Consider the following 25,852-nt stretch of genomic DNA (forward strand, 5'->3'; position numbering starts at 1 on the left):
GGGGAGAGACCGGAAGGGGCGTGTCTTCAGAGGAGGAACCGGAAGAGGCAGGCAGGCCGAAGAGGAGGAGCCGGAAGAGGAAGAGAAGGAGGAGCGGGCGTCCGCAAGGTACTGGCTGTAGAGAAGGGCGGGAGGTGTGGTTCCGGAGTTTGCAAACTCTTGCCCTATCGGCCGTACAACATCGACCACTCCTTTGTCTCATTGCCTCGGTGCTTCTTTGGAGCCAAAGAGGGCGGTTTGTGGCCCTTGTCTGTCACAAGCGATTGTATAACCTCAGGGTTTGGGGCAAGTCACCCTGCACCTGGGGGCTTCAGTTTCCCAATATGTGACATGAAAGGCTATACTTATTCTCCCCCCAGGACCCTCAAGCTCGTCTCTTTGGAGTGCTGGGGAACTGGGCCCAGACTAGATACCAGATGGCGATGTTACTTGGAGGGCTTGCCTTTGAGGCCCCACGTAAAGTGTGATGACCTGTGAACCTGCTTGGGCCTGGGTCTTGCTTGCACATCTGTTGTCACTGTCATGGACAACAGGGGTTTAGGCACGTGTGTCCCAGGCTGGTGTCACAGTCACCCCATGTCTCTCCTGCACCCTGTACCTTACCTTATAACCTGTTCTGTGAATACATCAGTGCCTTTTCCTTCCTCCTTGCCTTTGCTTAATTTGAATTTTTTTTCCCTCTGTCCATTTGGTAGAATACCTACTCATCACCTCTTATTTGAGCAACATTTCTTGCCTCCGTCTCCCTGGTGCTTTGTCCAGAACTTTGACACGTTGCACAGTGTCTGTCTTCCACGAGATCGTGTGCTTCCTGAGAGTAGGGATTTGTAGCTTTTACACATTTCCATAGGCCCAGCACCAACCTGATATAGTGCCTGACTCACAGAGAATGTGCCATAGATGCTTATTAAAGTGCATATCTTTTGATATCCCAGAGAATGGTTCACAGTCTGAGTGCTTATATGACTTGCCCAAGGTCGTGAAGCAGGTAAATTGGCAGAGCCCCATCTCTCACACCTCCATTTCAATCTACACTCCAGCCAGTGGGAATCATTATTTCATAGTTTGCTTAAATCTCTCTTGTATGCTTGTGCTCTGTAGTTGCTACTCCCAATGACTGGAAGGCTTTTCTCTCTACTGTCCATCTGAGGAAATGCTGCCAGCTACCAGATTAGGCATCATCTCTGGGGACACATACCTGATGCTCTTCGAGTGGGGTTAAATTGCCTCCACTGGGCTTCCACAGCCCCTGTGCATCTATCAATCAGTCACGCACTCAGTGCTCGAGTTTGCTACTGTTTACTCCTCACTCATTATTCTGTCAACACCTGGTGGTCTCTGTCTCTCCGTTGCTTACTTTGGAATACAGCTGTGTGTTGTGCACGTGTGCTCAGTCGTGTCCGACTTTTGCGACCCCGTGGACTAGAACCCGCCAGTCATCTCCATCTATGGAATTTTCCCAGCAAGAATACTGGAGTGGGTTGCCATTATATCCTCTAGGGGAATCTTCCTGACCCAGGGATTGAACCTGCCTTTCCTGCCTTGGCAGGTGGATTCTTTACCACTGAGCCACTTGGGAATCCCTGGAAGGCAACTGTGCTCACCGCTATACCATCAACATGCTGATTTTGGGGCTTGGATCATCATAGTGGGTGCTCAGTGAGTATGTGTTCCAAGAACAAAGAACAGGGACCCAAATCATACCTTTGACTCCAGATCCTATTTTCCCTACCACATTGCATGGGCTAGTTGTGCCTTTCCAAAGTCATTGCCATGTTTTCCTCCAGTTCATTTTGGCCACATCATGCTGTTATTTGTTCTCTGTCCAACTGGCAGGTTCACTGGCTCACTCCCCAGGCAGGCAGGGCCACAGCCACAGCTGTTCAGGGACCTTCCTCTGGGATAGGGTGATGACCTCCTTGAAACAGGTCTACATTCCCTGGTCAGCCTTCCACTAAATAGAGTCTCTTATCTGTTGTGGGCAGAAGACCAGGGACGGGCATGGGCAGGCATGGTCTCCTCCACCTTGTCTGAGCTCTTGTTTTTGCCTCTGCCTCCACCTAGGACTGGAGCCAACAGTGATGATCTGTAGCGGGACCCCAGACCCCCTGCCTCGCCTGAGGTCAGCGTCCGTTGGTGCAGCTGTTGCTGTTAATGCCAGATGCCGTCTGGCAGGGGCGCTCCCATCCTGACTGTTTTCATTTCTGTTTTTCTGTATCTTCAGTGCTTTATCTTCCAGGACCTCTTTGTTCAGTCGCTAAGTCACGTCCAACTCTTTGTGACGCCGTGGATTGCAGCTCACCAGGCTTCCCTCTCCTTCTAATTAACCCTGTTTAGCATTTCCACAGCATTTTCTAGAAGGTCAATTTCCCTGATGAATCCACATCCTGAATTCCAAAGGAGGACCAATCCTGTTTATCCTCACTCCATAGTCACTGCACCTCCATTGACCTCAGGCTTCTCTGCTGAGAAATGGGAAGAAGGAGGCCTTCCTCCTAGAGGGCTGTGAGGTTGCAAGAAGGATGGAGCGCAGGGTCTGGCACGTTGTTAGTGCCTGATGATGAAGGTGTCTTCTTCCACCTGCAGGGTGAGAACCTGGGAGAGGGTGGCACTCACAGTGGGCTGCAGAGGGGCTGGAGAGGGGCTTCCCAGCCCTGTGGGGGGTCCACCTGCTCAGCCAGAGCTGACCTGTCCTGGCTCTGGTTCAGTTACGAGGCAGGCTCAGGGCTCAGATGTGAGGGGAGGAGAAGGAAGCTAGGACTGGCAGTCTGAGCTAGAGTACAGCTTCTGCCCTCTTACTTACGTACTGCAGGGTTTTTCAGCCTGTGGTATGTGAGCCACCTGTGGGTTTGAGAATTCAATTTAGTGGGTTGTGAAAGTCGCTCAATCGTGTCCGACTCTTTGCGACCCCATGGACTATACAGTCCACGGAATTCTCCAGGCCAGAATACTGGAGTGGGTAGCTGTTCCCTTCTCCAGGGGATCTTCCCAGCCCAGGGATAGAACCCAGTCTCCCATATTGCAGATGGATTCTTTACCATCTGAGCCACCAGGGAAGTGGGTTGTGATCAGCTTTTAAAAAAACAATCATGGGACTTCGCTGGAGGTCCAGTGGTTAAGACTCCTCACTTCCACTGCAGGGGGTGCAGGTTCAGCTCCTGGTCTGGGAACTAAGATCTCATATGCTATGTGGCACAGCCAAAAAATAATAAAAGAAAATCAGACTTTTTCAGAGTACATTGCATATTTTAAGTATTATTTTGTGAAATATTTCTTGGTGTTATGTCGACATATCTTTGTGTCCTAGGTTGTGATAAAGAATGTATTTCTTACTGTGGATCATGGTCAAGGGGTTTGAAAGCTACCGAGCTATTGAAGAGTTACCAAACATCTGACACTGTTCTGAACACCCTTTATGTATTAATTCATTTACCCTACAACCCTGTAAGGTTGTTACTGTTACAGCCCTTGTCTTAGAGATAGAGAAAATGAGTCACATAGAGGTTAGGTATCTTGTCCAGAGTCATCCATATAGTAGGAGGTGGAAGCTTAAAGGTAATGTACTTCCCCTAGCAAGGATTTAATTTAACCTGAGACATTTAATTTAACCTCTTCCCCACCCACCCCTAGGACCAGCCAGCCAATCTAGGGCACCAGAGGGCAGTGTCAGGCTCAAACCCTTGCAGCTGGTGGTGAGGCAGGTGGGCAGCAGCAGTTTTCAGCCGTGGCTCTAAGGAGAGGCGCCCACACGGTGGCAGTATGGTCTCGCAGCCTCCCCTAGGGCTGGCCACCATCGCGGGATCACAGCTACCTCAAGTCTTCAGGGGACAAGGCCGTGGTACAGGTGCCTCTCGGAGACCATGTGTTTGGGGATTTCATGGCTGGAGGGAGGTACCTTAAAATAAAACACAAAGACAGAGATGGTGGGTCACAGTCTAAATTGATAGTGAGTTTCTCTTCAGGAGGTGTTGCTCCTGTATCTTTGCTTTTTGTCTTTTGTGTGTTTTTTAAAGCACTGTTGCAGAACAATTAGAATTGTGACTTATGTTTTGCAATTCAGGAAGCTGGTTTCATGTGATTCATGTTCTGTCACGTTTCCAACAATTACACAATGTCCCCTCACCCCTTTCTGAATATGAAGACGAGCCTGAAACAGTGACAGTACCCTTAACTCCTAGACTGGCAGGAGCGCCCTCCTGGGACGGTAGGTCTGGAGTGTCATGGCTGTGATGTGGTGGTGGGGGGTGGTATATGTTATTACCTCCCTTGCCCACCCCGTGTCCTCAGGAGACACATACAGGCTGGGCACCAGGGCTCATTCTAGATTCCACTCACTGTTGAGGTGAGGCTCCTCACGTGTTCCTGTCTGGTCAGGTCTGGTGGCTCAGATTCTGTCCGGCAGGGCAAAACCTGCAGCTGTGAGATGCTGTGGAAGGGTCGCAAATGAGGACCTTTCTTGGCCAAATGCTTCCTTCACCCTGTGGCGCATTCCTCTTCCCGGTCTTCAAACAGGAGCAGCCATAGGGTAGAAAAATAAGCCCTAGGCCCCAATTTGAACCACATCCTTCTTCACCAGCTCTGCCCATGACCCACTGCCTGACCTTGAGCACTTTGGTCAACCCTTCTGGCATCGTTCCTTATCTGTATGAAGTTCTAACAATGCTTACTCCACGAAAGGTTAAGAACTTTCATAATAAGGAAATAATGGCCAGCACATCTGTGGTCCTTAACAGATGACTTCCAAATGTTCTAGCACTTTTCATATTTCAACTCATTTTATCCTCACAGTAAGCAGAATACTGTTATTAGTCTCCTTTTACAGCAAAATACTGTTACAGTTGCATTTTGTATTTTATAGGAGAGAAACTGAGGTCCTGAAAGGATAAATAACTTACCCTAGATCATGAATCAAGCAAAGGGTAGGGCTGGGACTCACCCAGGCAGACTGGCCCCAGGAGGTGTGTGCGTAGCCCTCTAGTTCTACTATGTATTTCATATTATCTTTAAATAAAACATAGTGTGTAAATACTCTTTGAAGAGGTAGCCTTTATTGTAAATAGTCTTTTTTTTTGTTGTTGTTGCACTGTGTAGCTTGTGGGAAATTAGTTCCCCCACCAGGGATCAAACCGGGGCCCCTGGCAATAAAAGCACTGAGTCCTAACCACTGGATTGCCAGGGAAGACCCGCAGACCTCACATCTTGATAGGAGTTGTATAAGTTTTATTATTATTGTTAATTTTATTTTTTGCTGTACCACATGGCATGTGGGAACTTAGTTCCCAACTAGGAATTGAACCCCCACCCCTGCAGTGGAAACTTGGAACCTTAACCACTGGACTGCTAGGGAAGTCCTGTTGTAGAATTTTTGGCCATCTTTATTCTACCGCAGCGTCTCACAGCAGAGGCTTCAGGGTGCCTCTTCTCCTGGTAGACTGAGTTATTTTACACTTAAACATGGCTAGGGTTAAGGGGCTCATCTCATACATTTTTGTAGTTGCTCTATTTCTAACCTACTGCTGTCACTACAGTCATGTCCGACTCTGTGCGACCCCATAGACGGCAGCCCACCAGGCTCCCCCGTCCCTGGGATTCTCCAGGCAAGAACACTGGAGTGGGTTGCCATTTCCCTCTCCAATGCATGAAAGTGAAAAGTGAAAGGGAAGTTGCTCAGTTGTGTCTAACTCTTAGTGACCCCATGGACTGCAGCCTACCAGGCTCCTCTGTCCGTGGGATTTTCCAGGCAAGAGTACTGGAGTAGGGTGCCATTGCCTTCTCCGTTCTAACCTACAATGATGGCTTATAACACACTGAACGTTTTGATACTACATTGCCATTTTTTTCTGTTGGTGGCACTCTTCTGCATTTAATTAATTTATATGATTTGGAATGATTTGAGAGACTGGTCTGAGATGGAATATTTCGAAGAGATTGAAAAAACCGGTGACAGACTTTTGAAGGATTTTGCAGTTGGCACTAAACTTGGGACTTTCTCCAGAAGAGCAGGCAAATCAGTTTTATTCATGTAGATGTAGGAGTGAGACAGTCTGTTGGTCCTTTCTTCCCTGCTTAAATACATCTGTTGCATGCCATTTTTTATTTTGGGGTTGATGGATCAGTCGTGTGATGTCCTTGGATTAAATACTTGGGCTAAAGCATCTCATATATCTGCCCATCGACTTACTTTGTAGCAGATTTACGTTCCGTCTGGGATGCCAGACTGAAGTCAATGCTTTTTTTAAAGCCCACAGCCTGACAAAAAGCTTTCCCCAGTCAGCATTTTTACCATATTTAAAAAATATAAGCATCTGTAGGGAAATGATGCAGACTTTGGTTGCTTTTCTAGGGAAGAATCCAACATGGCTTTTGGGGCTGATGTAACTGATGAGAGAACCGAGGATCCTGAGGCTGAAGCCTCATCAGGGCTGATGCTCTGAACTCCAGAGCCGTCCTCTTCTCTTGAGTCATCCCACCCTACTTGCATCGCAAGATGTCTGGTTTGGTGGAGTGGATTCATACTCTTCTTGAGGATACTTTTGTAGAATCAGCATTTCGACACTTCTCTTCTTCCTATGGGCACACTTTGCTAGGTTTGGTAACTGTTTGGTCTCTTGACTTCTTATAACCCAGTGTCCATATGAAGGAAACTCATAGGGACAGTAATAAGGAGATGGTTGCTTTAATGGTTTAATATTTAGAGGATGGCTCAGAGGAGGTGGATTTTTGAAACACCACATCACTGACTTGCTATGTAATGGGTTTCTGCCTCAGGTTCCTCATCTGTAAAATGGGAAGAGTGATATCTAGTACCTCTTAGGGTTGTGGTGATAATTAATATAGCAAGCTATTTCATGCATGTGTTACTTGCCTATTGCTGTATAACAAATAACCCCCCAAATTCAGCATCTCAAAACAAACATTATCTTGAAGTTTCTGTGGATCAGCAAACAGGAAGCAGCTGCCTGATTCTGGCTGGGTGGTTCTGGCTCAGGGTCTCTCATGAGGCTGTGTGTGAGTTGCTGGCGAGAGCTGCAGTCATCCGAAGGTAGGACTGGGATACAGTGTGCTTCCAGGCTCACTCATATGGCTGTGGGCAGAGCTTGGTTCCTTGCCACATGGGCTGCTCCACATTGGATGTCCCTTCACATTCAGTATGACAGGTGGCCTCTCTCAGAGCGAGGGACTCCTAGAGAGAGACAGAAAGCACAGTTTTTGGTAGATGAAGGCCATAGTCTTTTTTATACCCTAATCTTGAAAATGACATCTTGTCACTTCTGCTGTATTTTATTTGCTAGAAATGAATCACTAAGTCCACCCACACCCAACAGGAGGGGGTGAGGCTCCACCTCTCTGGGGGATAAGTATCTAATAATTTGTGGACATACCTTTAAAATCGCCACACCAGTTCTGGGCATATAGTAAATACTCAGTGAATGATTAGGTGTTATGCTGAGCTTAGCAGACAAATTCATTTCTTGGTGAGTTGATTTCCAGGAAGGCTTTAGGGACACCCCACTTTTATCATGCAAAAGGAATTTGGGGCTCATATTAACCTTGAGATTACATTCATTTTCTTGTCATTTGGGAGGGAAGATTCTTCCAGAGACTGGTGGTGTCCAGCTGGTCTATCAGCCCAAAGAGTCTAGGAGAGGAGCACACGTCACTTAAAGTCCCCTTCTCTAGACCGAGCACATTTTCTCCCCCGACACCTGATGCAGTGTCTTCTCAACTGGGGCCAGCAGATGGCACCAGTGGCACCACCTGGACCGGGGGGCAGAGCCCATGCCCTGCCGAGGGCTCCCAGCCCCTCCTGCCCCCAGCAACTCTACAGTCCAAAAACAGAGATGGTTTTTTAAAATAAATGAGTTTATTTCACCATGGAGTATAAACCCAAATTTGGGCAAAAGAGGAAAAAGGAAAAAAAAATCTCTGCAAACCTAAAACCTCCTCAGTTTCCCTTGTATATGGTTTTCTATTTTTATATAGTTACAAGCAGTTGGAACTACACTTTCGTATCCTGATTCTTTTCACTTAACTTTGTCACACATGTACTTGTATCAATATTATGTAGTCTTTTACCACTTTTTAGAGTTTTTGAGGGCTGTTCAATATTCATGGGCTGAATGTACCATAGTTTATGTAACTATTCTCCATATTTCTCATTTCATTCTGTTCTTAATGTAAAAGATAATTTGCTTATTATTTATTTTATGTATGTTGTTTTCTGCCATAATTATTTTTGCCCATGCTTTTTGCCTTTTAATATTTATCATTTTCTTTAAAATAGGTATATTAGCAGGATGGTTGTACCTAGAAATGGTAAACCTTTTCCCCTGGGGAATTACTCTGTTGCTTCTAAACTTGGAAAGTCCTTTCTTTTATTATAGTACCTCCTCTTCACCTCTAGTTTCTATATGGCTTTGAAAAATTAATCTGAAATTAATGTTGAAGTATAATATGAAATAGGGGTCTAAATGAGATTGATTTTCTTCCCCAAGTTAGTAACCCATTGGTCCAACATCATTTTTATTTACTTATTTAATTTTGGCCATGCCCAGGGCATGCGGGATCTTAGTTCCCTGAGCAGGGATTTAACCTGTACCCCCTGCATTGGGAACTTAGTCTTAACCACCAGACCACCAGGAAAGTTCCAGTCCAACATCATTTATTGCACAATCCTGTACAATCTTTTCCACTGATTTGTGATTCCCTTTAAAAAACATCTCCATCTTAGAACAGGCTCTGCTTCTGGCCTATTGTTTCATTGATTTGTCTGTTTTGCATGTGTAACTTTATAATATTTTCAAAAAGAATGAATGGATGAAGTCAGGCCTTAGCTAGGAGAGGGGCTTGATCTGGCTGGAAACAACAAGATCTGCTAGAGGGCTGTCTAAACTTGACAAGGAAAGAAACTGAGGCAATGAAGGACACATGAGTCCATACAACACAATAGGAAGATAGCAGACAGCAAAGATGCCATGCCTAAGGCAATGGGCGCTCAGGGGCCAGGATTTACAAAACAGGTCCCGGGGGCCGGGGAGGGTAGGTTGCTAGAAGCAAGCAAGATGTAGACAGGACTCCAGCCAATGCAGCAGTGATCTTCACAGGAAAAAGTAGTTCTCTGAAGCCAACTATTAATTTACAGGAAAAATACCAGGGAATGTGTGTCTCATTGGCTGAGTAAGAGCTGAACCACGTCTTATTAAACACAAATAAGGCTGGTGATATTTTGATGGAATTAAGAACTTGGCACATGACGGGAAGAGCAACAGATGTCACGTACTTAGGTGTCAGTCAACTATTCGTTACAGCACCTCGAACCAGGGGCTCAGCCAGCCTTTAGTAACTGGGTAGGTGAGATGTGTGTAACAGGATTTGATAATATGGGTACTGCTGCTAAGTCGCTTCAGTCATGTCCGACTCTTGTGCGACCCCATAGACGGCAGCCCACCAGGCTCCCCTGTCCCTGGGATTTTCCAGGCAAGAACACTGGAGTGGGCTGCCATTTCCTTCTCCAATGCAGGAAAGTGAAAAGTAAAAGTAAAGTCACTCAGTCGTGTCCAACTCTTAGCGACCCCATGGACTGCAGCCTACCAGGCTCCTCCGTCCATGGGATTTGCCAGGCAAGAGTACTGGAGTGGGGTGCCATTGCCTTCTCCAAATATGGGTACAGGCCTAATTAAATAATTTATTTTCATACTAGTCTTAACCACTGGACCACTAGGGAAATCCCAAAAGATTTATTTTTAAAAAAAAGTTTAGGAAAAGGAAGGGTGGACTAATGGGACCCAATTTTGGTTACCTGTAAACAGTGTGAAATACAGCAAATTCCACAGCCTGGGATTAGGGAGAGACCCTTCACTGAGAAGTTTCAGCTCTCTGCAAACTATGCCAAGTCTTGCCATGGGGTAAACACATCCTCCCTGACAGGCTCAGGCTTTTGGAGTCTCACTGTTGTGACTGCAAATACCTGGAGCACAGACAGCAGTGCCGGGGGTAAGGGATTTTGGACCTGGCTGTCATGAAGAAGCTGTTCCAAGTAAAGGGCAGCGGATCCGGAAAGCTTGTGTCCCTACCATTCTAAGTGGACACATGAAGGACTTACTGGTAAGAACCAGTGAGAAAGCTATCACCTGTGATCCCGGGCTTTTGAGGAAACCACCATGATTATTTTCTGTACAAATGCTTTCCCATGGCTTACTCATCAATGGGACTCAAATACCTGATGAGAGGGTAAGAAGGGACAGGTTCCTGGTGAGGAGGGACAATAAAAAAGCCAGAACAGCTCAGGGAACCAGAAACTACATTCATCATAGTTATCTTACAAACTCATTTATAAATGATTTCTTGCCCATGCTAAGCTGGGTTCTGTATGGAACAGTGGGGTGAATCACCTCCAAGAGAATCCCCACTGATAGCCAGCATGGCGACCATTTCACAAAACCTGATCTGGCAGGGCAGAGGCGAGGAGGCGCTGTTTGGAATGCCAAAGGGCAGGGGAGTGGGATGAGAGAGAGAACAGAGGGGGAAGGCAAGTCAGGGAGGGTGGTCCTGGGGAGAGAGCAGCTTGGCAGAGACCCGCCTAAATAATACAGCCTGCAGGGAGCTGTCCTCTCTCTGCCCCCATTGGGATTTTGAAAGCAGAGCTGGGGGCGGAGAGGCAGTATGGTGAAGGAGGGCCGGCCTTAGGGCTTCTCAGACTCCTGGCTGGGACCCCGGAGATCACCTGACCTTTCTCAGCTGGTGTTTTCATCAGGGGGTAATGGCCCCACCTGCCCTACTTGGTGGAGGACCTTAGAGCCTTTGTCTTAAAGTGCCTGCTACAACCCGTATGAAGATGAGGGTGGATTGCACTTGTGAAACGCTCCACGGGTGGGCGGAATCCAGGGGCCTCAGAAGAGGAACACTGGGCACTTGACGGGGATGGAGCTGAGGCCAGCCTGGTGTTCGTGATATCTGGCTTGCAGACAAGTCTGGCGTGGAAGGTGGCTCCCTTCCATCTGGCAGATGATGCTGTCCCTGGACCCCTCTTCCCAGAAATCCCTGAACCAAACAGGAGGGGAGACCACCGTGTGGCCGCCCTCAGCCCATCTGTGTCCTCTGTGTGGCTTTGGTGCGGTCACCGCGATGATCTGAGGGGGGTCTTTGGCAATCACGTGGGAGCACGAAACTGCGGGGAAGAGGAAGGCTGACTGTGAGCCTAGTGGGAGCAGCCGCCCGTCAGAGCTCCTCCTTGTTGCTGTTGAAAGGTGAGACCGGAGGCCCTGGAGCCAGAGGGTGCCCTCCTGGCCCGTGGTCGCCAGGCCGCTGGTCGCTGGCCCCCTGGTGCTGGCCCATGGTGGCAGAGTCCCACAGGAGCCCGCTGTCCACGCCGTGCTGACGGAGGCTCTCAGTTCCCACGAGCCCCTGCGTTCTCAGGTAGCCCTGCTGGCAAAAGGGCGGGAGCTTCTGGTGTGTTAGGGCGAACAGGAAACAGGACTCTGCACAGAAGTAAAAGGAGATGGGCTGAGAGCTGTGGGGACAGGTGCAAGGGGAGGGGCTGCTGATGCCCTCGTGGCCTCACTGCTTCCCTCCAGCCTCTGAGCCCAGGGGCCGACTGTTCTGGGTATCTCATGTCTGACCTGGGTAGCCGTGGACCCCATCCCTCCCTGAAGTTGTAAGACTAGGAGCCGCCTTGACATTATAGGGAAAAAAAAGTTCCAAAGGAAAGCAAACCAAAGAGATGGCCCAGCTCCCAGAGATGGGGGCCTGCATGCTGCTGTGGGTGGCGTCACTGGCAGGGGCGGGGGGATCTCACCCACTCAGGAGCAGCTCCTCGGCCTTCTCTTCCGGGAGCCACCCTGGGGGGCTGGGATCTACTGAAACCCGAGTGCCTAGAGCGTGTGCTCTGTGACAGGTGAAGCTCCCACAATGAGAAGCCCACGCACAGCAAAGAAGACCCAGTGCAGCCAAAAATAAAATAAAAAAATTTTTTTAAATTAAAAAAAAAGCAAAGGATTAAGCAGATGTGGGCTCAGGCTTCTGAGGGCTTTAGAGACAGGATGGGAAGATGGCGTGTCAGAGAACCATCCTGACCTCCTGTCTCAGTAAACAGGCACATGATAAAGGGTGCTATAAGGCTCACATGAGTGATCAGGCTGGGAGTGCTACAGGAAAATATTTCCCACCTTATCTCTGACTTCCAGTACAGAGGGCCCTTGGCAGAATGGGCCACAACCACCCTCTCTGAGTAGGGAAGACAGCAGATGTGGGAGACGATGGAGGGGTTGCAGTGAGGCAGCCTTTTGGCAAGCACCCCCTACTATGACATACGTCACCCCTTCTGCAGGGCCAAGGGGCAGAGAAGCCCAGCAGATCTGGGGCCAGAACTAGCAGCTGCACATCTGCTAAAGGGAGGGAGGGGAAGCCCACCTCTGCCAGCTAGCCCTTTGGGGGAGGAGTCTTGCATGTTCAAGGCAGTGATACTTGGTGGCTTGTACTGTTGAGTATATCTAGGAGGTAGGAGCCAGGAGGCTCAAAGGGCCTGTGGTGATGGACTGGTGGGAGCCATGACTCAGGGCTGGAATACACCCCCTAAAAGGTTCCAGCATCTCTGTGCTCCTGAAACCTCAGGAAATAGGTAGGCATTTTGCAGCTGAGGTCTCTAGACCTTCAATGCACAATTTCCTATGGAAGCATACAGTCAGAGCTGATGTCTGCAGGATACTGGTACTTCAAAGCTGCTTTAGCTCTGCTCTCTGAAGTACCCCTGCTGGAGCGTCTACATACATTTAGACTGTTGACTTCAAGTACTGTTTTCAGCCATCTCCCTTGGTACATACATTTTTTATTTCAAGGTGAGCTGAAGGATTCTTGCTCTCTGACCTGTAGGCCAAGGACTGACCATCTCTAACCTGGTCTGATACGAATAGTGCCTGATATGCAACCACTGTTTCAACAGATATTTGCTGAACAGAAAAAAGAAATGGCTATCCTAGTAATTCGGAGAGTTAAAAAGTAAAAAATTAACTTTTTAAAGTTAAAAAATTCTGGCTTGTTTCAGTCAGTTCTGCCTCTGAATCATGAGACTTCTCTTCCCAAGTCCCTCTTTGGGTTCGGCTATCAGAGCTGTCTTCCAATTCACCAATTTTCCCTTCATCTATGTCTAATGTGCTACTAACCCTGACACTGAGTTCTAATTACAAGTTGATACTTTTATTTCCAGAGGTTCTACTTGGACCTTTCTCAAAATTGCCCATTCAATATCCTTCCATTCTGTTTTTAGTAACCCCTTTTTTATTTATTCACAGAATCTATACATACTTTACATCTTCTGTCTGACCACTCCAATTCATACAGTCCCTGTAGGTTTGATCCAACAGTGTTGTTTCTGTTGACACTCCCGCACGGTCATTTGAGTTCTTATGTTTTAGTGATTTCTGCTTGGGAGTTCATCTTCCAGAGAACTTTATCTGTGGGAATTCTTTGAGGTCTGGCTTTATAGTCTATTTCCTCACAGAAGACTTGCAATGATGCCTGTGATTTCTGCATCAAGATGACAGTGTGAACTTTGGCCCCAAACTCATATGAATGAGGCCTAGTGGATGGAAATTCTCAAAGGAGGTTTTTCCCCCTGCACTCTACACAGAGCGAAAAATCCTGCATCTCCTCTGTCTCTCCTGGGAGTGCTTTCTGGCTCCTAGCTTACCCACTGAGACCCTGGCTTTATTTGAGGTTTTCTGTACCGACCTCTTAGGGCTTCCCAGGTGGTATTAGTGGTAAAGAACCTGCCTGCCAATGCAGGAGACACAGGAGACGTGGGTTTGATACCTGGGTTGGGAAGATCCCCTGGAGAAGGAAATGGCAGCTCACTCCAGTATTCCTGCCTGGAAAATCCCATGGACAGAGGAGCCTGGCGGGCTATAGTTCATGGGTCGTAGAAGAATCAGACACAAGTGAGCAACTAAGTACACACATACGGACCTCCTACCCTGCTCCAGCCTCGCCTTGCCATCCCCAAGTGCTGGTCAGTTACGCAGGCTCTAGACCCCTGATGACCAGCAGACATCACCACCTCCGGTGTGTGTGCATGCTTTTCTTAGTGTCTGGCTTCTGGGGGGTTCCCTTATTTTCCTGTAAGTTCTTTAAAGAAGACGTTTTACTCAGTGTCTGCGTGCATGCATGCTAAGTTGCTTCAGCCCTGTCCAATTCTTTGCGACCCCATGGATTACAACCCACCAGGCTCTTCTGTCCATGGAGTTTTCCAGGCAAGAATATGGGAGTGGGTTGCCATTTCCTCCTCCAGGAGCTCTTCCAGACCCAGGGACCGAACCTGCGTCTCTTATGTCTCCTGCGTAGGCAGGTGGGCTCTTTACCACTAGTGCTACCTGGGAAGCGCTAGTGTCTGCAGGTGTGCTGTACTGGGAGGGGTCATAGGAGACAGACGTCTCAGGTGCGGGTTTCCAGACGTGCGTCCTAAAGTTCCACAGGGCGCTGGTCTACCTGGTCTTCTTCACCTTCCAGCTCAGTCTCTCTGTCCTCCTGGGAACTTAACTTACCTGCATAGAAGCTTCGCAGGTCGGTATCCAAACAGTTCTCCAGGAAGCGCCTCAGGGGCAGGATGTGTCCCACCGGGGCCGTCCAGTCCGTCAGGAAATCTTCCACAACGTGGTGGAGGGCTGAGGGCCTCGGAAGCGGCCAGCCTGCCGGGCGGAACCTCACCTCCTGCTCTGTGGGGAGGAGAGGGCACCACTTCAGAGCGAGTGCATGGCTTCCCAGAGCTACAGCCCGGTGCTGCCCCCCAATCCTCTTCTGCTTGACCTTCCTGACACCCCTCTGGTCAGCTGGTTCAGCTGTCCTTCCAAATGTCTGAAAGGCTGATGTGAAGGAGAGGGACTAGGCCAGACTCACTCCTGTGGTGTCAGGGGGAGGAACTAAGACCAGTCACTTGAACTTGGTTTGCTTCTAAGACTTCCACGGACTGAGATCTGTTGCGGCTGCTTTGAAACTGGTCTTTCTGTGAGTAGGCTCTGGGTCCTGTCTCCAAGGGGTCTTAGGGCCCCTCTAGTCCAGTTTCCTATCTGGTGGGGTGCCCCTCTGTGTGTCCCCATCACAGGGCACCAAGCCATGACCATTCCTGTACCAGGAAACTGTGAGGGGCCTGTCCCAGCCTCGGCAGCTTTCAGGATGAGCTGCTGCTTATGAGTGTGAACCTGGGTTCCTGTCACTTTTACCCGCTGACACTTCCTCTGCCCTCTGGTACAACCCCTAATTTTAGATCATCCTCTTCCAGGTGATATCCCTTCAAGTTCGGAGGCAGGATTTGTGTTCCCCAGGTAGGCCATCTGTCCATAACTACTCTGTACAGGGCACCATGCTGGCATTCTGTGTTATCTCATCCATTCTCCTCTTACATGGAGGGTATCACTGCCACCCCATTTCACACACGAGCAAGCTGAGGCTCAGAGGGGTCAAGTAATGGTGCAAGGTCACACAGCGAGGGAAGGACGACCCTGGGAACACTGCCCAGCTCTCCTGCTCCCTTCCTGTGCTAATCTGCTCCTGTCCCTTTGCTGTTCCCCCTAGAGTCAGTCTCCAGACCACCTTCCATCCCCCGTCTCACTCCAAGGTCAGCCTTCTCTGGACACAGTGACAACACTGTCCCTCTTACTACTGGAGGCAATCACGGCACTCCATGTGTGGCCTGCTGTGGGTCAGAATCTGGGGACGGCATTGATCATTCATGCCACTTGCTCCACTGAGACTCTGGGCAGGGCCCCTGGTGTTCCCCCTTTCATCAGCTGAGGGTACCGCATGAAGGCGCAATGGTGTTGGGGTCTGAGGGGGGCCCCGGCTCACCGGTGGGGAGGTGCCTGTAGTAGTAGATGACAGGATGGAGGAAGTTGGACAGCCAGGCGTCTTCCATGTGCCCCACAGAGCGGTCAGAAAAGAAGACGTCCTTGTCGGGCCCAGAGTAGTTCCGGCCATACTCCATGTTGATGACGAAGAGGCCGTGCCTCGCCCTCTTTCCTGTGATCGTCTCCAGCTGTGCCAGCATCTGCATGGGGAACTCCTCCAGATACTCAAAGGTGGTGGCATTCCTGGGGACAGGGGCACACAACTGGGGTGAGACCCTGGGTGCTTCAGCAGAGGTGACAGGAGCGTGTGTGCTGTGCACGCACCACCTCTCCTTCCTAGAAGCGGCCATCAAACAGCATACAGACTGATGAGATCCGAGCATCTCACCTGAATACTACTAGAGCCTAGACTTACAGGTGTCAGAAAGCCGGGAGGAACCTGAATGGGTGTCCAGGGAAAGGGTGAGACAGGCTGAGACCAGTGACAGAGAAGCCCTACGAGGGAGTGAAGGCCTCCGAGTGCTCCAGAGACAGGAAGGAGGCTGGTGGGGCCCCAGTGGAGCCGACAGTGAGGGGCAGGAGAGGTCAGCAGGGGCAGGTCAAGGAGGGCCATGTGTGCCATGATGGGAAAGTCTCCTGGCCCAGGAAGTGGGGTTGAGGGCCTTCAGAGGGTACTGAAAAGGGTGAATTCCAAGTGACTCAAGTTTTAAAAGAATCATTCCGGCCACCGTGTTGAGAGCAGACCATGGGGGCCAAGGCGAGAGGCTGCTGTATCAGTGCAGGAGGGGGATGCTTTTGGTGTCCAGACCAAGGTGGCAGTGGTGGGGCTACTGAGAGGCAGGCAGGTTCTAAACACAGTTTGAAGGTAGAGTGGACAGGATCTAAGAATGGTGTGAGTGGTGAATGGGTGTGAGAGAGACAGGAGTCAAGCGTGATGAGGGAGGTTCTGCTCTAAGCACCTCTGAGTTTCCTGCATGTCCCTCAACCTGGTGTGCTGCTGCACCCACTGGCTCTGGACCAGGCTGTTCCTTCTGTGGCTTCTCACCTGCCACCTGTCCTTTCAGACCACACACTCCCCCGCCCCCACCCCCAGCTCTGCTCCCTTCCCTGCTCCTGAAGGTTTCCTTCTAAGGGAGTGACCTCTGTGATCTGTTGCTTATCACTTCTTTGATAAGGAGCTGGCTGGCCCAGGGAGCTCTTAAATCCCCACAGGTGGTCATCTGTCATCGCTGCAGGCCACTGCTTATGTGTTTAGTGCCAGATGCTTTCCACCAGTTATCTTTACTCCTTCCTACAGCCCTGCAAGGTCAATGTTATTAGCTCTATTTTGCAGATGAAAGAAAGGCTCAGAGAGGATAACCTGTCCCAGATCACACTGGTAGAAAGTGGCAAAGCTGTCGTCATACCCATGTCTGTCAATCCGTCTGTCAGCAGAGCTCATGATGTTGATTTTCCCCAGAAGAGCCCAGTCCCCTCCCTCTCTGCCACCCCAGTCCCCAGCCTTCTCCATCTTAGGAAGGAACCACTGGGCTGTTCCACACATGCAACAGGAAAAGAAGAGCAAGACAGAGTAGGGGGGTAAGCTGGTGGGGATGGGGGCAGGAGACGGGGAGGACGACTCACTCCTTCAGCAGGACCACGTCGGCCAGAACACTGAACATCTGGTAGAGCCCAGAGGCCTCGTTGATGCGCCGGATGATGGCACTGGCCAGGTGTGTGATGGGGTGCTCGGTGGAGGGCCAGGCCACGCCGTGGTGGCGCTGCTCCAGCAGCCGGTGGACGGCACGCACTGAAACGGCCGGAGGGAGAATGGCAAGCTGCCTTTAAAATGTTACCTTTCACCTCTGGGAGGACGCAGAGTCCCCATCAGCTCTGATTTGGGACACACTCGTGTGCATGGCTCTGAGAAGATGTGTGTTCAGAGCTTTAGAGGAGGGTCATACAGGTTTTCTGAGAAGGGCTGGAGGGGAAGTGTTTCTGGCTTAACGGTGTCTGTCGGGTGACTCAGTTCTCCTCTGGTGGGACAGCAACCAGAGAGGACCGTGAAATGAATGGGTGTGGCTAGATTTGGTCCCCAGGCCTGAGACTGCCTGTTTCTGCTTTAGGCCACCTGCATGTAAAAGTCCTGCCACTGCACATGAGACACGTCCACACCAGACCCAGAGCCTTTCTCTGCAACCTCTCGTCTCCCCATAGCCCCCATGTCTGTCAGAGACTCCCAGATGAAGAACCTCTGATGGCTCCCTCTCCTTCACAGCCAAAACCCAATCTCAGTTCTACTTTGAGATACTTTGTATATTTCTGGAAGGATAGAGAAGAAACAGTTATCTCCAACAACAGGGAACATTTTCTGTGGACCTGGGGCTGCCCTTACACAGCTGTGACACTGAGCCACCCCACACAGCTGCCTGCCTCCTCGAATCAGCACAACACCCAAGTCTAATAATGGCAAAGACACAGACAATTCATGTGACAAGAGACTCGGTCTGCCAATGGTCCCAGGAAAGGATGTTCAGGCTCATGAGACAGACAGACAGAAACCTGGTTCTCTGGAGGAAACAAGGTTAGGCTGAGTTTTGTGAAAGGCTGAGGAATTACATGGCTAGGGGAGTGGGGCAGGTGGCCAGACAAAAGGAGCACAGGTGCAAAGACATAAAACCTTGAGAGAAATGGGCGCATTCTGAAAAGGAGGCAAGGGCAGGCTGGGCAGGCGAGCTGGTGCTCTCCTGTATGAAGCTCTGGACACCATACTGAGGAACTGGCTGGGGAGCCCCTGTTTTTTGTTCAGACATGTTGTTCAAACAACAGTGTTTTGGTGGGTATCAGAGTGGCTGGATGGGAAGCCAGAGAGACCAGTGGCAGGAAGACCAGTCAGGAGAGACAAAGAGGCCCTGAGTCAGGCAAGCGAGGCTGGGATGGAGTGACGGGGGAAGGGAGGGGCAGGGCTCCCAGCAGGCCCTACCTTCCGCAGCTACCATCTCTCGTCTTCTGTGGCTTTCCTCTGCCTTGCTGTTTTCTACTTGCCTCCCTTGGGACCTGTTTCTCAGCTGAATGATGAGCAAGGTCGGGCAGGATATACCGTGTACAGCTGCACTGCCCCTCCCCCTAGGCGGGTCCTCAGCCAGGAATAGTGACCACAGGTCTCAGTGGCCTGTCCACCCAGAACTGTTTCGCATTTGCCTGAAACTCAGTGGTGAGCTGGGAGCCTTTGAGTCAGACAGGTGTGGATTCAGATGCCACCGCTGCTTTCTGTTGGCTGGGCGACTTTGGATAAGTGACTTACGTTCTCTGTGCCCCCATTTCCTTCTATGAAAAAGGGAACTGAAATAACAAGATCTGTCTTATGGGGCTGTTGGAAGGATTGAGAATGTGAGATAGGTGGGGTTTCCCAGATGGGTCAGTGGTAAAGCATCCACCTGCCAATGTAGGAGGCGTGGGTTTGATCCCTGGTCTGGGAAGATCCCACATGCCTCGGAACAACTAATCACATGTGCCATAACTATTGAGCCTGTGCTCTAGAGCCCAGGAACCACAACTACTAAAGCCCAGGCACCCTAGAGTCCGTGCTCTGCAACAAGACAAGCCACCACAATGAGAAGACACACACGGCAACTAGAGGAGTAGTCCGTGCTTGCTGCACCTAGAGAAAAGCCCACGCGGCAACGAAGACCCAGCACGGTCAAAAAAAAAAAAAGAAGAAAGTGATCTGGAGAAAGATCAAGGGACGGGGGAGGCAAGAGAGAACGGGCAGGACCTGCCAGGACAGTGGGTACAGGGAGGGTGGCGTGTATAGGAATGTGAGGAGGGTTTCCTGCTGGGGACACAGCTGGAGAGGGAGACTCTTCCTATTCCGTGTGAGTGTGTCTGTGTGTGTGCAGTCTGCAAATATTTTGGTAAACAGACAGCGAACACTCTCTCCTTGGTTTTCTTCCCTGACAGCACACATGGGGTATAAAATATATCATCTGGAAATCAACAGCAAAACATGATTATCTTTCCATGCCAAACTGGAAGGAGAGTGAAATGCAGAAACTAGCATCAAGGCAAGTGAGGCATCAAATTAGATGCAGAAACATCAGGAAGAAGGACCCTTATGGTGTTTTTATGGTCAAATTAACTGGCCTGTGTAACACTAGTCATGCAATAAAGCACCCATCCAATGGGCTACCCAGAGTGCAGAAAACTGGCACCGTTGGTACCGAGAGTTTTAAAAAAAGAGCTGAGATAATCTAAGTGCCATTTTTAATGAAATTTGTTGGTACCCAAAGAATTTATGTGTACATAACGCTTTTCAGGTGCGCTGCCTCCAGGAATTACCTTATTTAGTCCTTACTATGGCCCCATGGGGAAGAGAGTTCACCTCATTTACCTCTCTGATGTCAGGGGAGGGCCGACAGGCTTAGGGAGCTTAGGGAGCCTCACAGTCTGAGACCACCCAGCCGTTCCCCGAGGTGAGCTGTCCCCAGGCTCAGCATTACTGCCAGTGTAGGTACGTCACCCACACAGGGCTGACGCATGGAGCATGCACCCCCAGGTTACACCTTATCTGGGACTTCTCTAGACCAGCGGGCCCCAACCTTTTTGGCACCAGGGACTGGTTTCATGGAAGACAACTTTTCTACAGACTGGAGGGGGGAAGGGGATGGTTTGGGGACGATTCTTATAAGGAGCACACAACCTAGATCCCTCGCACTCACAGTTCACAGTAGGGTTTGCACTCCTATGAGAATCTAATGCCGCCACTGATCCCACAGAAGGAGGAGCTCAGGCAGCACTGTGAGTGATGGAGAGCTCCTATAAATATACATGAAGTTTTGCTCGCTCACCTCCTGCTGTGCGGCCTGGTTCTTAATAGGCCACAGAATGGTACTGGGCCATAGCTCAGGGGTTGGGAACCCCTGCTCTAGACATATCCTCAGACCATGAAAACCCACTGCTGTCTGCCCCAGATGGGAATTTATGACAATCACTGCTGATGAGCAATCCCTTTAAGAGTGCTCTAAGGGAATAAGGCATGTGTTTGCAGACCCTAGGGATGGTTCTTTCTGGGGACAGCGGCCCTCTCTGCCAGGCTCACCTGTGTATCGGAATCCATGGATGAAACCCCCAGCAGATTTCCGGTAATCCACTGAGTGGCTGGCAGTCCCCAGGATGAAGAGGCCCCGGCTCCCTTTGGATTCATAGCTGGCTCTGACCAGGGGGTATTTCTCGCTGAGTTCACTCCCTGAAGAGAGTCGGAGTGACCTGTGAGTGGAGAGGGTTGTGAATTAAAATCACTGCTGTGTATGAAACACTTTTTACAGGCCTGGCACTGAGCTAATTTAAACCACACCCCAACCCTAGAAGGCAGGTATGATCATGTCCATTGAACAGACAGAATAACTGACCTTCAGGGTCAAGATGTGGTGGGGCAGGGACACAGCCAGGACTCAAGCCTGACTGGAGCCTGGGCTCTGGGTCCCCGTGTGACCTGACAGGAAGATCCGTTCAGGCCCTTTGAGTCTCCTTGTCCACCCGGGGCCTGAACCAGAGGGCTTTGCTGAGAGATCTAGTTCCTCCCCTCCATCTGGACTCACTTGCTGAAAATGGAGAAGTCAAACTTCCAGCCCAGGCAGCGGATGACCCGGTCATAGGCCACGCGCATGGCAAAGTTGTCATTGTTGTCCTGGGGGAGGGGGATGGCGTCGGAACTCTGGTTGAAGAACTCCTCCATGAAGAGCTTCAGAGTGATGTGAAACTTGCCCTTGTGGTCTTTCACGATGGCCAAGTCTGTCAGGTCGGACTCGAGCAACCCGTCCAGGGACTTAAGCTGATAGGTGTCCAGCAGGCCATTGTTGATGGCCCTGGGGGCCCAAGTGAATGTCAGGAGAGAGAGAGAAGTGTCTGTGCTAGGTGAAGGAGACTCAGGGGCAGGGGTGCTTAGTCGGGGGGGGGGGGCAGGGCAGCACACACACCTCCCAGCATACCTGAGGTCTCCGACGTAGTGGGTGGCCCAGGAGAGCCGGACCCGGGAGCGGCTCAGCATATGGATAAAGTTGGTGACACTGAAGATGTTCTCTGCTGTCTCAAAGGCCGAGTTCCCCCGGCCTAGGATCAGCACATTCTGACCCTCAAAGTCCTTGGGATCCACAGACACGGATTCATAACCATCCACATATTCGGAGCCAGGGAAGTCCACCTGGTTGGGGACCGACAAGCCCGTGGCCACAAGAAGGACGCTGCAGGTGGGGGACAGAGGGAGGATGGCTTATCCTCTCAGCTATGAGACCACTAAGTAAAAAAATCCCTCTTTGGGCCTGCCGCCTGGCTCGCCGGCCCCACCCAGACTGCTAAGTCCTAAAGGAAAGCAGGTCATCCATTCCTTTACCTACTTCCTGACCTGGCCCAGTGTATCTGACACTTTACCTCAGCCCCCTCACTGAATGATCCTTTGGGTATAGTTTGTTTTCACCTTTCTGGGATTATACCAAACGTGAGAATCAGTTTTAATTTCTGACTCTAGAGAGGGTGACACCATGAGAAACTGAATAATTCACTTAATTTTGAACACAGCAGCCATAGCCATACCAAGTACCACCTTCACCATGAAAATGAAACCAGACACTCTGCTTTCCCCTTTCTTACTTCCCTGATAGATGCAGAATCTGCTGAGCAGAGATTCTGTACGAGTCCCTGTACTAAGTACTTTCTGACTCATCTCACTGCTCAGAGCAGGTCTGCGTCGGTGTTATTTGGCCTGTGTTACAGGTGAAGACTGCTGGCTCCAAGTGAGCCCATGGACTCCATAGCTCCTCAGATAGCAGAGCTAGAATCTGACCAAAGCCCAGCCTAATTTCAGAGTCCTGCTCTTTCTGCTGATGGGGATTATAATCTTGTGGTGGGGAAGCCAGGAGCTGGACCCTGCGGCCTGCAGAGGAAAGAGTGGATAACAAGATAGTTTCAAAGACAGGAACAGGTGGTCTGGAGAAAAGGCCTGGGCAGCCCCCATCCCCCCTTGTTTTCTGAGCTGTCCACTGGCTTACATCTGACTCCCCTATACTGTAGCACTTCTAAGTCCTAAGATGCGAGGGTCCAAACTGACCCCGCTCCCTAGGCTGTAACAAGCAAGGAATAAGGCTGGGCCTCAGGCAAAAGGCTTGAGAAGATGAACTGTGATGGAGCACCTGCCTGGGGCCAGGTGCTAGGCTGACAACCAGGAAGGGGGAGTCAGTCTGGTGGGGCGTTAAGAACACAGGCTTCAGAGTCAGAAAGACAAGTGCAGTCAAGTGGCAGCTGCTACTTATTAGCCATGTGACAGAATACCAGTTACTTAGCTTCTCTGAGCCTCAGTTTGTCATTCATAAAATGGGGATCAGTGAACCTCCTTCATAGGGTCCTTGTGAGGATTAAACAAACACAGTAGAATGTGTAACTCTGAGTTGGAGTTGTCTACACAATATTAAGCTTTCTCCCAAGCCAAAGCAAGCTAAAGCTGAATGCTAGCAGCCCTGCCTGTTGTGCCTGGCTCTCATTCAGTTCTGAAATCCTACCGAGCCCAGCTAACACTTACTGGACACTTGCCAGCATTTCTCAGAATGAATTTTGGGGAATGCAAGTTCTAGGAGATGCACTACAAAAAGGGTTTTGTAGGTGCATAAGCTCAGATAATGCTGAATATTTTACCCAATGTTGGAGCCCTTCAGTGAATGTGAAAATATTTAAGACTGAAAAATCCTGGAGGAAAGAAATGGTCAGAATTTTCAAATATCTTTGGGCACACACATTTCTAGGAAACACCTGGGAAATGATGGATGAACTGAACCTCTGTGTACTGGATTTCAGCGGGAACAAAGATGGGGAGGGGGCTTTCCAGTTGGCTCAGTCCATAAAGAATGTGCCTGCAATGCAGAAGACCCAGGTTTGATCCCTGGGTTGGGAATAGCCCCTGGAGAAGGAAATGGCAACCCAGTCCAGTATTCTTGCCTGGAGAATCCCATGGACAGAGGAGCCTGGTGGGCTACAGTCCATGGGTTCCCAAGAGTTGGACATGACTTAGCGACTAAATCACCACCAAAGATGGGCTGAAATGCCCTTTTCCTCCCATTTCTCCCACACCTATGGGCCAACCAATGGGTTTTCTTCCTCCCAGAAAGGCCCCAGCTTCAGCAGGTGAGCTCTGCAGCCAGGTTCCTTACCTACACTGGTATGCCTGGCCCCGGTGGTCGGTCAGGATGAAGTAATGGCCATTCCAGGCCCCGCGATCCTTGTTCACAGTGACGTGGGCAATGGTTGTGTTATACAGCACGTGAAGCCCCAGCCGCTCTGCAAAGTCGCTCAGGTAGCGCACCATGTCGTTGGCGTCGGGATAGTAAGCGTCCGAGTAGTGTCTGAAGAGCAGCCGGGGGTCGTGGCTGAGCAGAGAGTTCCAGTCGTGACGCAGGTTGAACTCGGCATTGGTCTTGCCGGTGTACCGCTTGTTGATGCTGATGAGCTTGCGGTGCCGGGGGTAGCGCGTGAAGAAGCTGCCCGGCACTGGGGCGCGTTCGAATACCATGTAGTCTCTGCCTGCCCTTTGCAGGAAGTAGGCCATCTGCAAGCCCGCGGGCCCGGCGCCCAGGACGCAGTAGTCCCGATGCACGGGCGCCCAGGCCTGGGCAGGGCGCAGGTAGAGAGCCAGGTGCAGGGCGATGGTCAGGAGCAGCCCCGGGGCGCCCCACAGTGGGGCGGCGGTGGAGAGGCCCATCCTACGGCAGACCAAAGGGGTGAGGCCTCGGACCAAGCTAGGCCCCTCGAGGCTGGGGGACGGGAGCCAGGAACTGGGGGCCTAGAGAGAGGCAAGGGCTTCCCCGAGCGCTCACTGCGATTTAGGGCGCAGCCAGAACCCAAAGACCTCTGATCTCAACTGCCCAGACTGCATCGTTTCTAGCTCGGATCTGGGCTCCCTCCAGGAGTCCCGAACCCCTCCATCTTCCTCACGACCTTACTTCCCAGGGGCGCCGGACTCCTTACTGCCATGGTAATAAAAGGGTGGGTATCTTCCCCAATTTCCCCTAATTTCTGGGGTGCCCAACACCCTCCTAGGGCCTCCCGAGGCCAGACCCTTGAGAGTCACGTCTTTTGGCCTCGCCCCCGCGCTCCCGGCTCCAGCCTGGAGGAGGACTGGGCTGCACGGTCCTGTCCCCCTCCCGCGCCCGGCGCCCTGGCCTCTTCGGTCACGTGACAGGGATGCCCCGGCACACCTGCCGCGGAGCCGCGCGAGGCCACTCTCCTGCAGACGCGCGGCATCCGGGAGCCGCTCCCCACGCGTGCGCTGTGCCCACGCCCGCAGCTCCCGCCTCCCCGCCCGCCGGCCCACCGCGCGCACAGAGCTCGAACCTCCCAGCCGCTCCGGAGACAGCCCGCAGCCGAGTCAGGCCGCAATCGGCCGGCCCGCGCCTCCGCGGCGGCCCCGCCTCTCCCGCCCGGCCAATGGCAGGGGGCAGGGTCACGTGGCGAGGCGCGACACGGCGGGCGGGGCTGGCCAGGGCTGGGCGCCAGGATGCCAGCGAGCGAAGCGCACGTGCTGTGCCGCCGGCCCGCACCCGCATGGAGGGTGGTGGCAGGGTTGAAGATCGAATCTGGCAAGGGCGCGGAGCTCTTTAAAACTGTATATTTATGCTTGTAAGGCAGGCACGGGAGCAGATGACTTTGGGAGATAAACCCCCGTGACACTTCATTAATGTGGGAAAGGAGTAGTTGGCTACCCAGTACTTTGAAACTGGAAACCAAGTTGGTGAAACCAGGACCAGTAAGGCAACTAAGGAGTTTTCGCTACAATGATTCAGTCTATCCTTCACTAAGTAACAAACAGGACTGACTTGATCTTCCATCAGAAGAGGGGGGCTCCACTCTAGTACTCTTGCCTGGAAAATCCCATGGACAGAGGAGCCTGGTAGGCTGCAGTCCATGGGGTCGCTAAGAGTCGGACACGACTAAGCGTCTTCACTTTCACTTTTCACTTTCATGCATTGGAGAAGGAAATGACAACCCACTCCATTGTT

At 50.9% G+C, this 25,852-nt stretch overlaps 1 protein-coding gene and 1 long non-coding RNA gene across 5 annotated transcripts in view; one reads left to right on the forward strand and one right to left on the reverse strand.

Moving 5' to 3' along the window:
• Positions 1-28: 28 nt before the first annotated feature.
• Positions 29-25,852, forward strand: part of LOC147372445 (uncharacterized) — a 56,786-nt gene continuing 30,962 nt past the window's right edge. The window contains exons 1-3 of one of the 2 annotated variants that reach the window (XR_015164099.1): positions 42-108; positions 1,550-1,659; positions 2,065-3,237. This is a non-coding gene — a long non-coding RNA (uncharacterized LOC147372445). Of the gene's footprint in view, positions 109-1,549; positions 1,660-2,064; positions 3,238-25,852 lie in introns of those variants that run through there. The other variant, XR_015164098.1, reaches the window with a different exon arrangement.
• FOXRED2 (FAD dependent oxidoreductase domain containing 2) lies at positions 6,661-25,265 on the reverse strand. 3 transcript variants are annotated; one of them, XM_086401346.1, is made up of 9 exons: positions 25,188-25,265; positions 24,008-24,556; positions 21,800-22,051; positions 21,410-21,676; positions 20,911-21,077; positions 17,457-17,622; positions 15,835-16,076; positions 14,535-14,705; positions 6,661-7,183 (listed from the first exon to the last, which is right to left on the reverse strand). In XM_086401346.1, the coding sequence occupies exons 2-9, from the start codon at positions 24,553-24,555 to the stop codon at positions 7,146-7,148; spliced, it is 1,851 nt and encodes a 616-aa protein (XP_086257472.1). In that variant the 5' UTR covers position 24,556; positions 25,188-25,265; the 3' UTR covers positions 6,661-7,145. The 3 variants fall into 3 exon arrangements, with proteins under 3 accessions (XP_086257472.1, XP_086257469.1, XP_086257470.1); XM_086401343.1 differs by lacking the exon at positions 6,661-7,183 and adding an exon at positions 8,646-11,477; XM_086401344.1 differs by lacking the exon at positions 6,661-7,183 and adding an exon at positions 8,646-11,477 and having other exon boundaries at positions 25,052-25,217.

The sequence above is a fragment of the Bos grunniens genome, chromosome 5, assembly GCF_055505025.1.
Source record: "Bos grunniens cultivar Pamir isolate PY7600 chromosome 5, Bosgru_T2T1.0, whole genome shotgun sequence".
NCBI lineage: Eukaryota > Metazoa > Chordata > Mammalia > Artiodactyla > Bovidae > Bos > Bos grunniens.

Coding starts and splice junctions, on each gene's coding strand:
- FOXRED2 (XM_086401343.1), bottom strand. CDS start 24,555: ATGGGCCTCTCCACCGCCGCCCCACTGTGGGGCGCCCCGGGGCTGCTC. Junction 21,677..21,799: donor CACTACGTCGGAGACCTCAG/GTATGCTGGGAG, acceptor TTGGGCCCCCAG/GGCCATCAACAATGGCCTGC. Junction 16,077..17,456: donor GACGTGGTCCTGCTGAAGGA/GTGAGTCGTCCT, acceptor CCCTGTCCCCAG/GAATGCCACCACCTTTGAGT.